General features: G+C 42.6%; 1 protein-coding gene across 2 annotated transcripts in view; it reads right to left on the bottom strand.

Moving 5' to 3' along the window:
• LOC126336787 (dehydrogenase/reductase SDR family member 11-like) overlaps positions 1-18,558 on the bottom strand; it is a 136,484-nt gene that overhangs the window by 96,836 nt on the left and 21,090 nt on the right. The window contains exons 3-5 of one of the 2 annotated variants that reach the window (XM_050000807.1): positions 18,153-18,282; positions 7,311-7,440; positions 544-690 (exon numbers count right to left, since the gene is read on the bottom strand). The exons of the other annotated variant lie outside the window; for it this stretch is intronic. Of the exons in view, the coding sequence (XP_049856764.1) occupies positions 544-690; positions 7,311-7,440; positions 18,153-18,282 (407 nt within the window). The remainder of the gene's footprint in view (positions 1-543; positions 691-7,310; positions 7,441-18,152; positions 18,283-18,558) is intronic. 2 annotated transcript variants of the gene reach the window in all.

Raw genomic sequence — 18,558 nt, 5'->3', positions numbered from 1 at the left:
GAATTTCGAATACTAGGAGAGAATCAAGCTTAATTTTTGTTCTTTCCAGAATTACTACCGATCGTGCAAGAAATGTACAACCAGTCATAGCGTATTGCGCATCTCCATTATGACAGTATTTTGAATGGAACATCCTCGGATATGATTTACTAGAAACGTTATTGAAACGTTACTGTACGATTCAGGCAAAGTTGAAATGTCTCTAAGCACTATGGAACTCAACATCTGAGGTCATCAGTCACCTATACTTAGAAACGACTTAAACCTAAGTAACTTAAGGACATCACACACATCCATGCCCGAGGCAGGATTCGAACCTGCAACCGTAGCGGGCGCCTAGAACCGCTCGGCCACAGCGGCCGGTTTCAGGCGAGGGAAAGCAGGATCAGGCAGATGGTATAAACCATACAGTGAAACAAAGAGCTACCCTCGATGGTATTATAACCCTACTAGCAAATGTTTCTTCACGATCGATAGCATCTCAAATGGTGGGGAAAAAGTATCCGAAACCTAAAGTAAAATTCAAGGGCTGGACTACCTTACCTGGACTCGAGGGTGTTGGGACAGCATGTAGACAACAGCCTCGGCCACGTCTTCAGACTCCAGACAGGGTTCTGTGTCGTAAACAGTGGGTGTAATCGACGTCATATTGAACAGAAACTCAGTCCTCACGAGCCCCGGAGAAACTTCCTGTTGAAGGAGAAAATATTTTTGATCTAAATAATTTGTGTGGAAAAAGACTGTTTAACTACAAACTAAACAGATAGAGCAGCTATTTTCCAGTAAACTATAATTAAATATCATTGTCAGTCAGGATCGTACGTCGACGTAACATCGACACTTATAATATTCAGGGCATCAGACATGTGTTACTACAGAAAGGGGAGTTCAGTTTACCGCACAGTTGATCCAAGTATTCCATCAAATCCACCATAATCTACTTCCATATCTACATCTGTACTCCACAAACAACGTTATGGTTTGTGATAAAGGATGCTTTTGGTACCACTTTCGTTTCTACCCTTCCCTGATAAATTCTCGAATGGTGCATTGGAAAATGGCTCCCGGTAACCCTCCACTGGGCTCTAATTTCTCTGCACTTCCTGTCGTGGTCATTGCCAGAGATTTATGTGGAATAATACTTCACATGCTTTCCGTCCGAAAAGTTACGAGGCTGATTTTATTCCGAGAGTAGAAATAACGTCAGCGCATTAACTGCGGAGTCATCTTCACCTAACAGCTGTAAACAACAGACGCATTAGACAAATTTGTTGTGAGCAGGCGATGTTAAGTAGCGGACAGATTGGAGTATTGTGTCTATGGTGTTGTGTTAAAATAGTAATGGAGCAACATCTCCAAATCATGCAAGACGTTTTCCAGAATTGAAGAAGAGAAAGGTATTTTTTAAGTTTGTCCCACGCGCCGCGACGTCCAAACCAAAACAAAAGGCCGCGATTTGATTGAAATGTAAAACGCTGACAACAATTTTTCTGAAAAAATCATTACGGGTGACAGAACTTGGTGTCAATACGAACCTACCGCGAAACGACAGAGTACAGAAATTCACAGGAACGGTCGACGCTTTGACGGCGTAACTGACATTTAAGTCAGTGTGTCGGGTGAGCAGAACAACATCCCTAACAAGGATTTTTCTGGTATATTTACATGGTATGCTGCCATAGTCCCATCGGAACCCTTTTCGCATGAATCACCTGAGTAAAGATGACAGCTTCGTCAATGCACTGAGGTTTAATCCTTTGTGTACAGCATACTACCGTCATCCGTATACATGTGCAAATCGCTATTCCATCACTTTTGTCGACTCGCCGTATTTCACCCTTTCAACTATATTTAGGCGCCACTGAAGAATAAAACAGGTACAAGTGCTTCTGTGCGTAGACATGTAAATTTTTTCAGCTTTTTCTAGCAAAGAGTTTCAGATCTTGCAGTTACAGAAATTCAGAACGTTACAACCCGCCACAGCACGTGACTCTTGGTTAGTATCAAATGGCGAGCACCACAGGTAACTCGACCCGATCTTGGTATTGGGCAGCTTTATAGAGGCGAGAGTCACTGAACCCGGGTCTGGGGTGCACCGCCTGCCCTCTGTAGCCGTGAGCTCTGGCCACGCTTCGTCACTTGGGTGGACACTTGGGTGACACCCATTACTAAAGAAAAGCCGCACAGCCTCGCATTGCGATGTTCGCTGGTGTGTACGGAAGCAGTCGTTATTGGCAACCTCAGTGCCTCCGTGGGCCTTGCTGTACACCTGCTGCTTTAGGTACTAGTGACTCTGGATGGGTCGAGTTGTTTATAACTGGAGCCAGTATTAATTTTCAGGAAAACATTCTTAATTACTGGGTGGACCGCTTGGCGGAACTACGACTAAACCCAGAAAAACATTATGATGAACTCTGTACGCTACAGAAAATGCAGATTATCTTTACCACTAAAGAATGACAAAGCGCTCAACTTCAAAAATATTACCTCCGCCTATAGACTAAATTCACAACTACACTACCTGACAAAATAAGTACAGCACCCAGAAGGAGATGAGAAAATAGAACGAAACTTCGTGGGTTGAGAGGATATGTGACATAATTTAAGTGATTTTTGTATCGAATCAGATTTAGGAAGAAACCTTGCAGTATAAACACCACTTATCAGTATGACGCTGCACCCCTTCTGGGACCTGGATGAACGCATTGATTCGGTTGGGAGGGAGTCATAAACCCGTTATATCCTCTCCTGAGGCTACATGGGTCAGAATTATTGTAAGACGTAAGACGTTCTCGATATCCTCGGCACTGGGGCTGGGACAGAGCTGATGTCAAGAGCCGGTCCCACAGGTGTTCTATCGGGCGGGGGGGGGGGGGGGGGGGGGGAGGTCCGGGGACCCTGCTGGCCACGGAAGTACCTGACCACAGATATCACTCCGAACTTTGATCTTTATGACAGGAAATCACAAATTTACTCGCGCAACTGAGATGATAGTGCATAGGCCTGAAATTTGGTAGAAGTCGCTTAGTAAGAACTGTTTCAAAAGCCTTTTGGAAATCTAGAAATATGGACCGACTAGAGATCCGTGCTCATGCCGCAGTGAATAAAGAGCAAGATATGTTTCACGAGAACGTTATTTCCTGATTCCGTCGTGGTTATGTGTGAACAGGCGAATTTCTTTGGTAATTTCGTAATGTTTGAACGTTGTATGTTCCAGAATCCTAATACAGACTGATGTCTATAATTCAGAGCCTCTCTTTTGGCTTCTCATGTTTGTAAACGCAGAGAGATAAGTGGTTGCGTAACGATCAAGGTCAACGATCACACACAGTATCTCGCATGTAGCTGATGCAATAGCTTTCTTCATTATTTTTTTGTTTGTTTGGTATATTATTTTTGACAGGGATTAAGGAAAGGAAAGAATTTATTTAACTTCTATAATAATGGGTAAGGTGTAATTTTTTTTTTTTTGCAATTGTCAGCACCTTTAACCCACACTGACACAGATTCAGATTCATTTATTTTACGGTGGTTCCTGGTCCTGAGAACTAAAGGCATGGACGATAGGTGATATGATTTACCCATATCTCTGTTGCAGACGTCCGCGATGTTGCTCCACTAGGTCTACTCTATCTATTTTCAGATGATGCACATTCGCAACTGATCTAGATTCGAATTCTGCGATATTTATAAATCATTTTTGGCTAAAGGATTTCGGAAAACCGAGTTTAGTAGCTCCTCTTCAGTGCGCTATCATCGGTAACGTGCAATGAGGGCACTAATCGTGCCTTGCACTGGTCTACTTTAAATACGGTCAGAACCCCTTTGGATTTTCTGCCAGATTTCGAGACAGTTTCTTTGTGGAATCTATTGAACTCGCCTCGCAACTTGACACTAACTTTCGAGAATCTGTAAACTACAACCAGTCTTAGAGCTCATACGTTGTTTTAAAGTAGCTTATTTTTTCGTTGTTTCTGCACCAGTGTCCTGACCTTTTTTCCTGTAACTTGGGAAATCTGTTCGGTTTTTATTAATTTACTTGGTATAAGATTTGCAATTCCCGTCATGACCACTGGTCAGAATTTGAGGTACACGGAAGGAATGGTGAGTTTCTCTTAGGAAGGCATCAAGCAAATTTTTTCTGCAGTTTTAAAAAGATATACAGGGGTTGGATAAAAATATGGTAATACAGGGAGAAATGCACGCCTGTAGATAAATGCAAATACCACCAACGCCTGCAGGTTGTGCTGTTGTAATTTGAACGCAAATGGCGCCTGTGAAATGTCCTCAACACGTTGCGGATTTCAGTCGTCATTAGAATAGAATTCTTTGTAATTGTGAGTGCATTATGTTGGAGCTATGTGAATTCAAACGTGGGCAGATGTTTGATGCTGGTGAGGTGGGAACTTAGGTAACCAAGGCAGCCGGAGCGTTGGTGTTTTAAGAGACACCAAATCGAAGATTTTTATAGCTCATGCAGGGAAAGCGGAAAAACATCATCCGCTAAGTCACACTGCGGACGAAAGTAAGTGTTGAATGATAGTGGCAGACGGTCATTTAAAAATACTGCGACGAAAAATAAGAGGTCGACAGCTGCGAAACTTAAAGTCGCATTTGCGAACCCTGTCAGCACCTAAGCAACACTAAGGCAACTCCACAAACTGGGAATTGCGGGCGAAATGGAATTCCAAAACTACTGATTAGTGTCGCAAATGCGCATAACAGGAAGACGTAGTGGCGCAGCCACTATAGAGCAGTGGCAGAAACTCATTTGCTCGGGAGAGTCTTGTTTCACTCTATTTCGAACTGCTGGCCGAGATTATGTAGCACGAGTGAAATCTGGCGGGGGCTTGATGATGATTTGGGCAGCCGTATTGCAGCATTCCGTGAGCCCCATGGGTGCTCTGCATGGCATCATACTGTCACGGATTATGTGCTCATTTCGGCTTTTGAGTTGGATCTCGCGGTGCAGTGTTTGTTCCGCAGTGTTGCTGCCGTATTCCAAGACGACACGGCCCCTGTTCAAACAACTTGCATCGTCCAGGAATGATTTCGTAAGTATTAGGATGGGTTGCCACATTTCCCTAGCCACCACAGTTACTAGATCTCAGTGTAATTGAGCCTTTGTCGACTATTTTGGAGACGGTACGTGATTGCTATTCACCTTCATCATTATTGCCTGAGCTTGCCACTGTTTCGCAAGAAGCATGATATGAGACTGCCTTGAAAAACACAGGGGACCTGTATTTACCCTTTCCGAGAAGTATGGAAGCTACACTACTGGCCATTAATATTGCTACACCACGGAGATCACGTGCTACAAACGTGACATTTAACCTACAGGAAGAAGATGCTGTGATATGCAAATGATTAGCTCTTCAGGGCATTCACACAGGGTTGGCGCCGGTGGTGACACCTACAACGTGCTGACATGAGGAAAGTTTACAACCGATTTCTCATACAAAAACAGCAGTTGACCGGCGTTGCCTGGTGTAACGTTGTTGTGATGCCTAGTGTAAGCAGAAGAAATGCGTACCATCACGTTTCCGACTTTGATAAAGGTCGGATGGTAGCCTATCACGATTGCGGTTTGTCGTATCGCGACATTGCTGCTCGTATTGGTCGAGATCCGATGACTGTTAGCAGAATATGGAATCGGTGGGTTCAGGATGGTAATATGGAACGCCGTGCTGGATCCCAACGTCCTCGTATCACTAGCAGCCGAGATGACAGGCATCTTATCCGCATGGCTGTAACGGATCGTCCAGCCACGTCTCGATCCCTGAGTCAACAGATGGGGACGTTTGCAAGAGAACAACCATCTGCACGAACAGTTGGACGACGTTTGCAGCAGCACGGGCTATCAGCTCGGAGATTATGGCTGCGGTTACCCATGACGCTGTATCACGTCATGGGTATCACCTGCAATGGTGTACTCGACGACGAACTTGGGTGCACGAATGGCAAAACGTCATTTTTTCGGATGAAACCAGGTTCTGTTCACAGCATTATGATGGTCGCATCCGTGTTTGGCGACATCACAGTGGCATCTCGTGGTCGTGCGGTAGCGTTCTCGCTTCCCGCGCCCGGGTTCCCGGGTTCGATTCCCGGCGGGGTCAGGGATTTTCTCTGCCTCGTGATGGCTGGGTGCTGTGTGTTGTCCTTACGTTAGTTAGGTTTAAGTAGTTCTAAGTTCTAGGGGAATAATGACCATAGATGTTAAGTCCCATAGTGCTCAGAGACATTTTAACAATTTTCGACATCGCCGTGGACTCACATTGGGAGGATGTATTCGTCATCGCCATATTGGCGTATCACTCGGCGTGACGGTATGGGGTGCCATTAGTTACACCTCTCGGTCACCTCTTGTTCGCATGGATAGCATTTTGAATAGTGGGCGTTACATTTCAGATGTGTAACGACCCGTGACTCTACCCTTCATTCGATCCCTGGGAAACCCCCACATTTCAGCAGGATAATGAAAGACAGCATGCTGCAGCCCGCGTACGGGCCTTTCTGGATACAGAAAATATTGGACTGCTGCCGTGGCCAGCAGATTCTCCAGATCTCTCACCAATTGAAAAAGGCTGGTCAATGGTGGCCGAGTAACTGCCTCGTCACATTACGCCAGTCACTACTCTTGATTAACTGATGTATCGTGTTGAAGCTGCATGGGCAGCTGTAGCTGTACACGCCATCCAAGCTCTGTTTGACTCAATGGCCAGGCGAACCAAGGCCGTTGTTACGGCCAGAGGTGGTTGTTCCGGGTACTGACTTCAAAGGCTTTATGTACCCAAATTGTGTGAAAATGTAATCACATGTGAGTTCTAGTATAATATATTTGTCCAATGAATACCCGTTTATCATCTGCATTTCTTCTTGGTGCAGCAATTCTAATGGGCAGTAGTTAATTTGAATGGCAATGGTAATGTGCTTTTAATGTTGCCATACTTGTGTCCATCCCGTGTATTTTGATTTTTTGTGAATTTGCTTGTTGTGGTATTCAGTCTAGCTGCAACTAAGCTCTCCGTTTGTTCAGGAGCGTTTGGTGCTAAGAGGTCGAGTACGTTATCGTGAACACCATCACGTTTGCAATTAACGAGCGTGGGTATGTATAAACAGTTGACATTACTGCAGCACTTTTGCGTAGAGTAAAATTTGACACTCAGAGAACAAATTATTTGCCAAAAAATTCGGATCATTTTTTATAGCCTCGACTGCATCAAAAATTTGTGGTGCTAAGTAACTTTCCATGTGACAAGCTGCGGTCAGATATCACTGTCGCCAGCTGTTTGGGATTGTGTACTCACCCCAACGCGGATCTTGCTCTTCTTGGCGACCAGGTCCTTCCGCAGTCCTTCCAGCAACGTCTTGACGGCGTGCTTGCTCGCCATGTACATCGCTGCAGAGCTGCTAACTGGCGGTATGTGTCCCGCTACGCTGTGTACACAAAGAGAAGACAGGAAAACTTATTCATTGACATTTAGCGTTCAATGACCATGGAAGCGAACGAAAATTAACATTACACAGGAAATACTTTTCAGGCGTACTGTTAAATCTGTACGAGTTGTATATCCTTACCTCACACGACATTTTGTCCATTTTCGCGACATTCAGTTGTCACCAGACCATGGCCTAATGAGCTGAAAGCCATATAAGCATATAAGTAATACTTTGCATGACGTCACAGAAGACTTTCCTGTTTCCTGTTGTTGTCTGTCGTGTTCTATACAGCATCGATGGAAATTTCAGTTAATGTAATAAAACGCCGACATGCGTTCGTCGGATAAGTAGCTGAGTAAACAATACATTGTAACGGACGATTGTGGTCAGCATTTTCACAGCAGTTGTACGTGAGGTATCATCTGACAAAAAACTAAACCTTTGCTTACAATAACGTATGTTCAACATGCAGTACGCGTAGTCATATTTCTCGAAATACGAGTTCCTGTGCCGGTCGGAGTGGCCAAGCGGTTCCAAAAAAAATGTTCAAATGTGTGTAAAATCTTATGGGACTTAACTGCTAAGGTCGTCAGTCCCTAAGCTTACAGACTACTTAACCTAAATTATCCTAAGGACAAACACACACACCCATGCCCGAGGGAGGGCTCGAACCTCCGCCAAGACCAGCCAGACAGTCCATAACTGGAGCGCCTTAGACCGCCAAGCGGTTCTAGGCGCTGCAGTTTGGAACCGCGCGACCGCTACGGTCGCAGGTTCGAATCCTGCCTAGGGCATAGATGTGTGAGATGTCTTTAGGTTAGTTAGATTAAAGTAGTTCTAAATTCTAGGGGACTGATGACCTCAGAAGTTAAGTCCCATAGTGCTCAGAGCGATTTGCACCATTTTCGAGTTCCTGTACTATCGTAGGCTCTTCCATTATACGTTCTACAAGAGCAAATAGGGCGTTTCGATGGAGTAACTAAAACGAAGCAGAATGGAAGAGTGTGCTCGCTTGACAAGGTCGACATGTGGACATGCAGACTCATTTTCATTGAATAAGCTACAGTAATGTAATACCAAAAGCTGCAGTTACCAGTGTTATTGGCGTGCTGGTTTCACAGAATGGATTGGTATTGTTAGCCAATTAACAGATCATAATAGTACTTAGAAAGTACATATTTTTTCAAACATACACTTTTCAAATGTTACGATGCCTATTGACATTAAAAAATTAAAAATAGGATAAATTAGAATGTCAGTGGCGTTTATTGCAGAATTCTAGTGCGAGGCTTTTACGTAGTATCGCATTTTTAAAAGGTGCCGCACCAACATATATACAGTACTTGTAGTAGCCTACATTAAAAAATAAAGGAAGTGCGTAGACCAGTTATGTGAATTTTGACTAGTAACAATACAATTGACCATCACAGGTTGTGTTCAAAATGATCGCCGGTTGCGGCAAAACACGCTACCAGTGTAGAGTGGAGACGTCCGAGGAGGCTGCAGTAATGCGTCGTTGCATCGCATCGGGTGTAGTTGGTACGTCCTCGTAGATAGCGTCCTTCAACTTACCCCTACAGAAAAAAGTCAATAGCGTCAAATCCGGAGAAAGGATCAGCCAAGGTACAGGTCGTCTGCGTCCATTTCGACGATTAGGAAACATTTCGTGAACATACGCTGTAGTGCTTCGTGCACTATAGGGTGGACAGCCATTGCGATACTCGGGTGTGTTCAGTGTTACGACTACGAAAAACGGGCTTATGAGTTGATGGTTCACTATGCCACACCACACGTTTGCATTCAATGGACGCTGACGTTCAATCTGAGGAAGCCACTGGGGATTGTTAACAGTCCAATAGTGCATGTTTCGGCAGTTCATGTGGCCAAGACTAGTAAATGTGGCTTCTTCACTAAACAAGATACGTGATATATATGAAGTATCCTGTCTAAATGCCCATTCACGGAAGTTAAGACGATTCTTATAATCGTTTCCATGCAGCTCTTGATGGAGAGAAATGACAGCTATGGAGCCTATGTCGATGGATAATGCACAGGACATTTGCTTGTCACATGCAATTGCCTAGTGCGATTACTCGCGAGGTAACGTGTGGATAAACTGCAATACTGCAATAGCAGCAAGAACAGCAATGTCCTCCTCTTCTGTCGTCACTTGCTTCCTTCTGTAACGTTGTCAAGGTGTTACACTATCACTTTGACGTAAGCGGTTGAGGAGGCTGATAAATAATTGCCGAGATGGTTGACGTGTCTTGGGTACCGCATCTTGCCACGTACACCGTACAACAACGAAATGCTTTGTTCCTGCACTCTCCATAGACCGACTATTTCTGTACTGGTAAATCCCATCGTCCGTTCACGGCTACCACTTGGACTGTCACACACTAACTTCCTAGCAAGTCGCAGTGCACTTAAGGAACACACAAGCACACTATAAGCAAATATAATAACACCGTACCTAGCAAATACGCCGGTTGAATGGCACAAGCAAGTGTCGGAGTAGAAACTTTTCGCAATACGATATCTAATAAACGACCAACAGTAGAATCCTGCAACAGACACCACCGACATTTTGACTTACTCTACTTTTAGTTTGTTAATGTCAACAGGCATAGTTCCATTTAAAAAAGTGTATGTTTGCACAAGAAATACAATTTCTAAGTATTACTGTTTATTGGCTAACAATGCAAGACACGGACTACGAACCCACTGTGTGAAAACCGCACAGCAATAGCACTTTCCATTTGCGCAATATTTGCGGTGTCAGTTTTAAGTGATTTGCCCAGTATATTTTAACTAAATAATACGTCATTCATGACGTTTGAAAGAACAGTCCAAAGAAGTTCTGTGAGCTCCTGTCGGATGCGCAGACTTGTGTGGGGCCTTGCGTTGTCATGGAGAAGAAGTTCGTTTACTTTTTTGTGGCGACGAATACGCTGAAGCTGTTTCTTCATTTTCCTAAAGGTGGCACAATACACTTCGGAGGTGATCGTGGCACAGTGAGGGGGGACGAGTGCATCCTTACCAACAGAGCGTCCCGTTGAGCAGCAATGTGTTTAACTGCAATTCGTTGATCACTTCGAACGGGAGTGTCCAATATTGCACGAGCGACAGCCCTTGATAGGTGTCTTTTGAGTATTGATCGACTGTAAAATAACGTCATATCTTTGCTCTCGAGCTGTTACATGTGAGATGTGAGCGAACAGCGTTGTTGTTAGCTGAATCGCAGGGTTAGGTTTCATCTTTGGCGTGGCGTAGGCGCAGTAGCAGATACTGGTTCGCGGTGGTAAAGTGAGGAAGCAGTTGTAATGTTATGTTTGAAATGTAAAGTATCAATTTATCGATGGTTTAATTAAGATGATTTCGTAATGTAATTGATCTGAGAAAGAGGGACTGTAATGGAGTCTTTCATTTACGTCAAGAGGAATTATAAGGTAATTTTTTTAAGTTACCCTTTTACTATTGCAGCGCCGTTTTTCACCTACCTTTCTTTTACAGTTTTTAACTGATCATCGAACCAAGTGTGATCTGAAATTACTTCGATTTACATCTAACAGAGAACTCATTGCACCTCACGAGTGCCTCTGTGCAGATATAGTAATTTGCAGGATTAGCATAGCAGCGCGCAAGACAAAGCAATACTGCAACGCGTTGTCTAGATTTGTGAGGAATAGAGGTAAGAACTAAATTATTATTATTAATATTATTATTTGATTTTACTGTCTCATTGGACCACTTCAGTCAATCATTTACTGGTCCTCTTCTTCAGTAAGGGCGCGTGTCGTTCTTTCTTAACTGCCCAATACCTTTTCATTCGTTCTGATTTTTCCTGTCTTTCTTCATCTATAAATACCCTTTTCACTGTGTGTCGTTTGTCTACTTTTGGGTCAAATCTTATTTTCCTATCTTTTAGTTTCTTGAGATTTTCGGTCTAGTTCTCCCATATCCTCTTTAGTTTCCTTGATCCATCCTACTTGTTGCTTCAGATTCCACACTTTCTGCGTAATTTTTCTTGTTAATCTGGTTTCTGGCGTCCTCACTATGTGGCCAAAGAAAGAAAACCTCTTTTTGCGTATAGTATCTATGATAGGCTCTAGTCCCCTCTACACTATTTCATTCGGCACTATCCGCCATTCTCCTTCCTTCTCGTATTTTTTATTTATGCATGTTCCAACTATTCTTTTCTCTGCTTTTTGTTTTTGTCGACTCTGTTTCTCTGAGTGACTTTAAAAAGAGTCTCGATTGCGTATGTTACCTCTGGCTGAACCACCGTCTTGTAGTTTTGAATTTTGTTTGAATTGATAGACATTTCTTATTGTATGTAGACCATATTAGTTTTTGAGTCTTTATCATTTTATTGGTTCTTTCTTGCAAAGCAGGTTTTTCATCCAAGTTGTGTGTTATAATCTTTCAGAGGTATTTAAATTGCTTCACTATTTTAATTTTTCTGTTCTCTACTGTTATGTGGTCTATTACTAGAGGGTCTTTTGCCATCATATCGGCCTTTCTGAAAGATATCTGGAGTCCTACTTTTGGCGCTATATTTTGCAGGCTCATTATTTAATTTCTAGCTTCTTGTACATTATTAGCTACTAATTCCAAGACATCTGCGAATCCCAAACAATTTAGGTTCGTAACATCTTTCTTGGATCCAACTGTTATGTTCTTAGGATTCTCTTTGTACCATTCTCTCATCAAGCATTCAAGAGCACAGTTGAAGAGCAGTGGTGATAACCATCTTCTTGACTTAGCCCTGTTTTAATCGTAAATGCCTCAGAGAGTTCTCCTTTGAATTTTACTTTGGACTTGGTGTTGTAAGGGTTTATTTTATCATTTTTATTAATTTGGGATGAAGTCCAAAATTTCTTAATGTGTCCAGCATAGAAGATCTGTGGTTGAAATTATAAGCTTTTTTTGAAATCTACAAAGGTTATGACTAGTTGCTTCTGCCTCCTTTTTTAGGCATCCATTGTTAATTTTAATGTGATGATCTGTTCTGGGCAGCTTCTCCAGGGCTAAATCGTCTTTGATATTCTCCTAGCTAAGTTGATTTTTACAGCGCTTGTAGAGAATTCTTGACAGTACTTTGTATGTGCAATCAATAGGGAAATTCCTCTGTAGAGATTTGATTTTTCTCCTTTTTTGTGTAATGGATGTATGATAGCTGTAATCCAATGTTCTGGTAGTTCTTCTCCGTTCAAGATTTTAACTGTGCATTGATGAAATGATATCTCCACGGGTTCTGCTGCGTATTCCCAGAGTTCTGCAGATGTTTGATCTCCACTTCATTTGTAGTTCTCAAGTTCGCTCAAAGCTTTGCAGACTTCCTGAATTGCCAGTGGGTTTATATTTTCTGGTGGAGTTTTTACTGGAGTTTCTGTGTGTATTTCAAGATGCTCAGGAGGAATCTCGCAATTTAGTAGTTCGTTAAATGTTTCTGCTAAAATTTCTGAATTTCTTTTATCACTGTGTGTAATCTTATTGTTTTTATCTTTTACCATTAGTGTTGGGGGATCATATCTTTGGAGTTGTCTGCTAAATGTTTTGTAGTAATCTCTTGAGTTTGTTTTCTTACTATTTGTTTCTGTCATAGAAAGTACATCTTTTTAATATTGAAGTTTAATTCTCCTTAGGACTAAATATTTTGATTTTTTTTATTCAATCGGGGCCAAATTATGTCATTTAGAAACAATTAAATTTTTCTGTGTTGTATACTAGTTTTAGTTCTGGCATCTGGGATCAGTTTTGCAAAACTTATTATCGTAGGTTTTAAGTCAAAGTTCATTATTCAGGCAGTTTATATCGTTCAAAATTCTTGCAGTCAGATTATTCACTTTACCAGTATTAAAGGTATGCCTTCTCATTATGAGAGTTCACTTTTAGTACTTGTGCACAGCTTCTTTAATTATTCAAAACAAGGTACGACTGCGATATTTTTATTATTTAAAGAGAACTTTCAACGTGTAGAGCCGTCCGACATGCATGTTATCGGAGAGGATGCGATGTCTTGTTGAGATGATGACAGACTCCTCGCCCATAAGACTCACCGTGCTTTGTTCACTGATAGGTCTCCGTAGACATTTCGTAAGGCCTATGAATATCTGCGATGATGATGATGATGATGTTTGGTTTGTGGGGCACTCAATTGTGCGGTCATCAGCGCCCGTACGAAGTCCCAAGTTTTACACAATCCTTTTACTTTTCGCAATCCAATCTAGTCACTCTCACAAATGATCATCATGATGATGATGAAATGATGAGGACAACACAAACGTCCAGTCCCCAGACAGAGAAAATCGCCAACCTGGCCGGGAATCGAACCCGGTACCCCGTGATCCAGGGGTAGCAAAGCTAGCCCCTAGACCACGATTTGCGATGCACTGGTGCTCCACCGAAAGCAAATCAAACACAGCTCTCTGCTTGGCACGCGCCTCTGTTAGCGGCACCATTTTAAAAGTTATGTATAGCTCCGCCTCCTAGGGAAATTTCATGAAACTATAAGAATATTCCACACGATGTCTCAAAACAGATTCCAAATTTTTTCAACCGAAGTTGGCCGAGAAAAAAAATGTGTTACATTACTTATTGAGCACGTCACGTATAATTTGTTGAAAGCAGCAAAGAGTTTTCAAAATAAAATTGTGAACAAGTGCCTGAACATACAACGGATGACTCAAAAATATTTTTAATTTTAATACTTGTGTAACTATGAAGACCCAGAAAAAGAAAGGAAGATAAGAGTTTCACATGCCGTCGACATCAAGGTCATGGCAGACGGAGCAAAAGCTCGACCTGTTTCAAGGATGTGGAAGGAAATCGGCTGTGCCCTTTCAAAAGGATCACCCCGGGATTTTCCTGGAGCTTTTCAACCCAAGTGTCGTAGCACTCAAATAGTGAGCTCAACAGGATGCGTATAAAATCAGGAAACAACGTTCTCAGACGCTTCAAGTAAGACGTAACAGCAGATTAATAGGCAGCAGTCTGTGAAGGATCACGTGCTAAGTACCAAAACTAAAATCTGGTCAAATGAAACAAAGTCATATCGATTTCTTATCAAGCAAACAGTTACACTGATCTGAGTTTGATATAAAAATAGATAAGAATGCAGAGACGGATGAGTCTATAAAACGAAATGGCCATAATTGAAATGAAAAATGGAGAGGGGAATATAAAGGAGGATATGAAGCAATGTAGCACTGTTGCAGTGACGGAAACGCTGCGGGACCCGCGGAGCGTCCCAAGAACAACAACACAACGGGAGAGGACGGACACGACCAATGAAGGACCTTACGACACAACAAGAACAGGCAACAGAGTCACGAACCAAACAAGACAATCACGTCCACTCGCAAAGAAACACGAAAGTCATTACGCTGTCTAATGCGAGGCGGTATGTCCTCAGATGCACGCAAGATTAGACTGGCAGGCTGAGCTTTTTTTTTCCCCTTATTGAGTTTCGATTGGGGGCGGGCTAGCAGTAGCTTATTGCGGCGCTCTTCAGCCTACAGAATTTGTTTTAAAAGATGAAGATAATAAAAAATAACAGTTGGCGATCAAATCGGTGACTTAAAAGTAAAATGGCAGAAAATTCTGTAACTTAAAACATAAAACACAGGGTTGATGATGCTAATAAAATACACAGGAAGCAGAAAAATAATAGACAGACAATTAGAAAACACGGCGACAGACTGGTTTCTGTTCGCAAGAGATATAAAATGCACACCCAGCGACAGCAAGATGACAGGAAAAAAAAGGGGGGAAGGAGGAGGGGGGAAAGGAGCCAATGGAGGATGAGGATCCATAAGAGGGGTGGGGGGCGCCGAGCAGACGTGCCAGGGAGTGGGGAAGGCAGAGGAGGGGAATACAAACGGACTCGGGGGGGGGGGGGGGATGAGAAGGGAGATAGGGAGAGGTTAGGTGTGGAGAAAACACAGGGTGGAAGGAGGGGAGCAGGAGGGAGCCCAGGGAAAGGACGGAGGAAAGGAGGGGGTTGAAGATCAGAGTTGATAGGAGGGATAAATGGACGGAGAGAGGGCATCATCCGGGAGGGGGAGTTGATGGAAGCCACCTTGGGAAAGGAGATGTAGGGTGTAGAGATGGAGGGTAGGGGGATACAACAGTAAAGACGTGGCAAGGGGGGGGGGGGGGGGCAGGCTGAGTAACAGGCAGGCGCTTAAGTACGCTATCGGGGACGGCGCTATTGGCCGCTGCAACCACGTGTTCCACTGTGGCGCCCTCACTCTAAATGCGGGCCAGGAGGCGCGCGCCGCCACAGCTTACGGCGCGATGGTAGAGAGACTTCTATGGGTCTTCGACGTCCATGACATCTGGCGGGGATTCAAATTCCGCGGCGCGCGGTACCAAAAGCACCTTACCGAAACTCTTGCTAACTTTTAGACCGAAGACGCAATGCAGGAAGTGAAACTAGTCTTCACAGCAGATACAAAAGTAATACGAAGACAGATACCAATGGGGACGTTTTCACTTTAAATTATTTTTCTGCCCGGGGGGAGGAAGAATTAGTAAACTTGTTGAACGGAATCGGTAGTCTGCCTATCTGTTATTCCCAAGTCCAGAAATACACAAGAGTCATCGTAAGCTACTCACGCACACACACAAATAATTTAGTTTCAGTACTAAGCGAAAGTTCAAAGAATGGAACCATGATTGTTGATCTTGGAAATATCTGAAGTGTCAGTAGTAGCCATGTTCTCACTGTGTCTTTTTCCCTTAAAGAAATGCATTGTACATACTGTGCTGTCTTACAAATTTATTTATTCACAATCGCTTTCGACCATTGATCATCTTCACAGGGAGAAATATTGTGACAACTTCACATGTCATACATGCTATTTGGCCAGAAAAGGTGCCAAAGCTGACTTTCAAACTTCAGAAAAAGATACCGACGTGAAGGACCTTTTTCTGATGTTTGAAAGTCAGGTGTGGTCTCCTTCCTGGTTAAATAGCATGTATGACATGTGAAGTTGTCACAATATTTTTTCCACTGTGAAGATGATCAATGATCGAAACAGGTTGTGAATAAATATATTTCTAATACAATACAGTGTGCACCACGCATTTCTCCACGGATATCGATGTTGTTGACAGTCGCCCGAGAATTTTTTTATATTCCTTTTTTGTCTACCTGCATATCGCTTATAGTGAACTCCAAATTAACTTTTCATCCTTCGTTCATCGTTTCTGAGATTACGCTACGATGAGTCGTACTCTTAACGAGACTTTAATAAGTGAATGTTACATTTTACTCCTCTGACGGCGGCGTGGAATAGGAAAAGAAGGAAAAGAATGGTTTATTGTGTCTCGCCATAGTCTGTTTCATGAAACTCTGAAGTTGAGGTCAATATTAAAAGTATGCAGGAGAATGCTGCATTCCCGAGAAGAACACGACAAGTGCCACAGCCTAATTTCCTAGAAACTTCGCTCGGTGGAACAGGAACAAAATAAGCGAACACGTGTCCCGGGTTATCTCCAGATACTCTACCGTTTCTGAGAAACGATGTAATTTGAATGCCTTGTATCGCGCGAGTGGTGGCATCGCGACTTTTCTCTTTTGCGTCTCGTGATCGAAACTGGATCATTGTGTTTATTTATTTTATTTTACTTTATTTTAGTTTTCTCTCTTATCTACCCATGCTTATAGAAGGTCATTACACGATGTTCCTTATCAGAAGAGCGTTATATTAATTGTAAAATTACAACTCGTTTTCACAATAAATGTCCTCCTTTTACTACATAAAATTTCTGTGTTTGGCACTAGGGTTAAAATCTTTTTATATTCTCATAGTCTTATATTTAATTCTTATATCAATTCTTATGTTTTACTGTTTTCTTTATTCTCCAGAAAGCTTGGTTCATTCCTCAGATGACAAGGAACATAGAAACATTCCCAACACAGAAATTTCGAACATCACGAGGATCGCGCAAAGGCATGCCTGTCACAGTAACATTTTTTTTCATATGAACCTCACTCGGGAAAGAAACGTCCTTAACACTGCTGAAGATTTCATGCATTGGCTATAATTTCGCGGCCAACCATGGATAACGGTCCACTTTTGCGAAACCTGCCACTTGCCATAGATTATGAAGTGCACTACAGGAATTTCAACGAAAACAGTTTCACAAACTTTTTTCATTAATTTATTGTTTTCCTTTTTAAGTTCATTCTCCAGGCATACAATTAGACTATTAGTAGACGAACAAGAACAACGTTATTTCAGTATTCCATGTAAAACATTCATGCAGTAATCTTCTACGGACATGGATAAATAAATGAAAAACAAAAATAAATCGAGTTTAGAACACGAGGCGCAAAAGTGGACAATATGCCGTCGCTGTCGTAGTGTTTCCCCACAAAAATTCATGTACATCATACTAAAAACTTTGACCGTCGTTTTCTCAGAAACTATCAAATATATAGAGATAACCTGAGACACATATTCACTGTTTTGACCCGTCTTCCACTGAGCGAAGTTTCTGGGAAATCGGGTTATGGCACTTGCCATGTTCTCCATGTCGGTACGACACAGAGTAAGAGGATGAAATTACTGGGAATACAAATGAGATTATAATTTCAGATGGACTGCTAAATATGTGTAGTCTTCTGAAGTAGATGAGCAGGCTACAGGACAAAAACAGTGGACTGACAAGTAGATGAGAGAACTATTCCTCCGTACCTGCTGATGTGGATGACGAAGCCGTCGTCGACGCCCCGGCTTAACATGTCCTGCACGGCCTCCCTGGTGCAGATGCTCAGACCCAACACGTTCACGTCCAGGATGCGCTTCCAGTCTTCCGTCTTGCCAGCTGTTCAAATAGAAACGCTTTTCAATAGGGGAACATCGGCAACATACACTTAAACTGGTCAGCCAAAAAATTATGACCACTAACCTCCGTGACGACTGGTAACGTTTACCATTTTTCTGGTAACTTTATTTAAATGTTGCTTACAAATGCTATCAAAACCTGTGCTAATTCAAGAGTGGTGAATCGCATGTGTTAGTGGATACCACAACTGAAAAAATAACCAAAAGACGCTTTTGTCAAGAAGTCTTAAATAATTGGTCAAAAAAATTAATGACT

The sequence above is a fragment of the Schistocerca gregaria genome, chromosome 2 (genome assembly GCF_023897955.1).
Source record: "Schistocerca gregaria isolate iqSchGreg1 chromosome 2, iqSchGreg1.2, whole genome shotgun sequence".
NCBI classification, from domain to species: domain Eukaryota; kingdom Metazoa; phylum Arthropoda; class Insecta; order Orthoptera; family Acrididae; genus Schistocerca; species Schistocerca gregaria.
The sequence above is the reverse complement of the archived record's forward strand: the minus strand, read 5'-3'. Positions and strand labels throughout refer to the sequence as shown.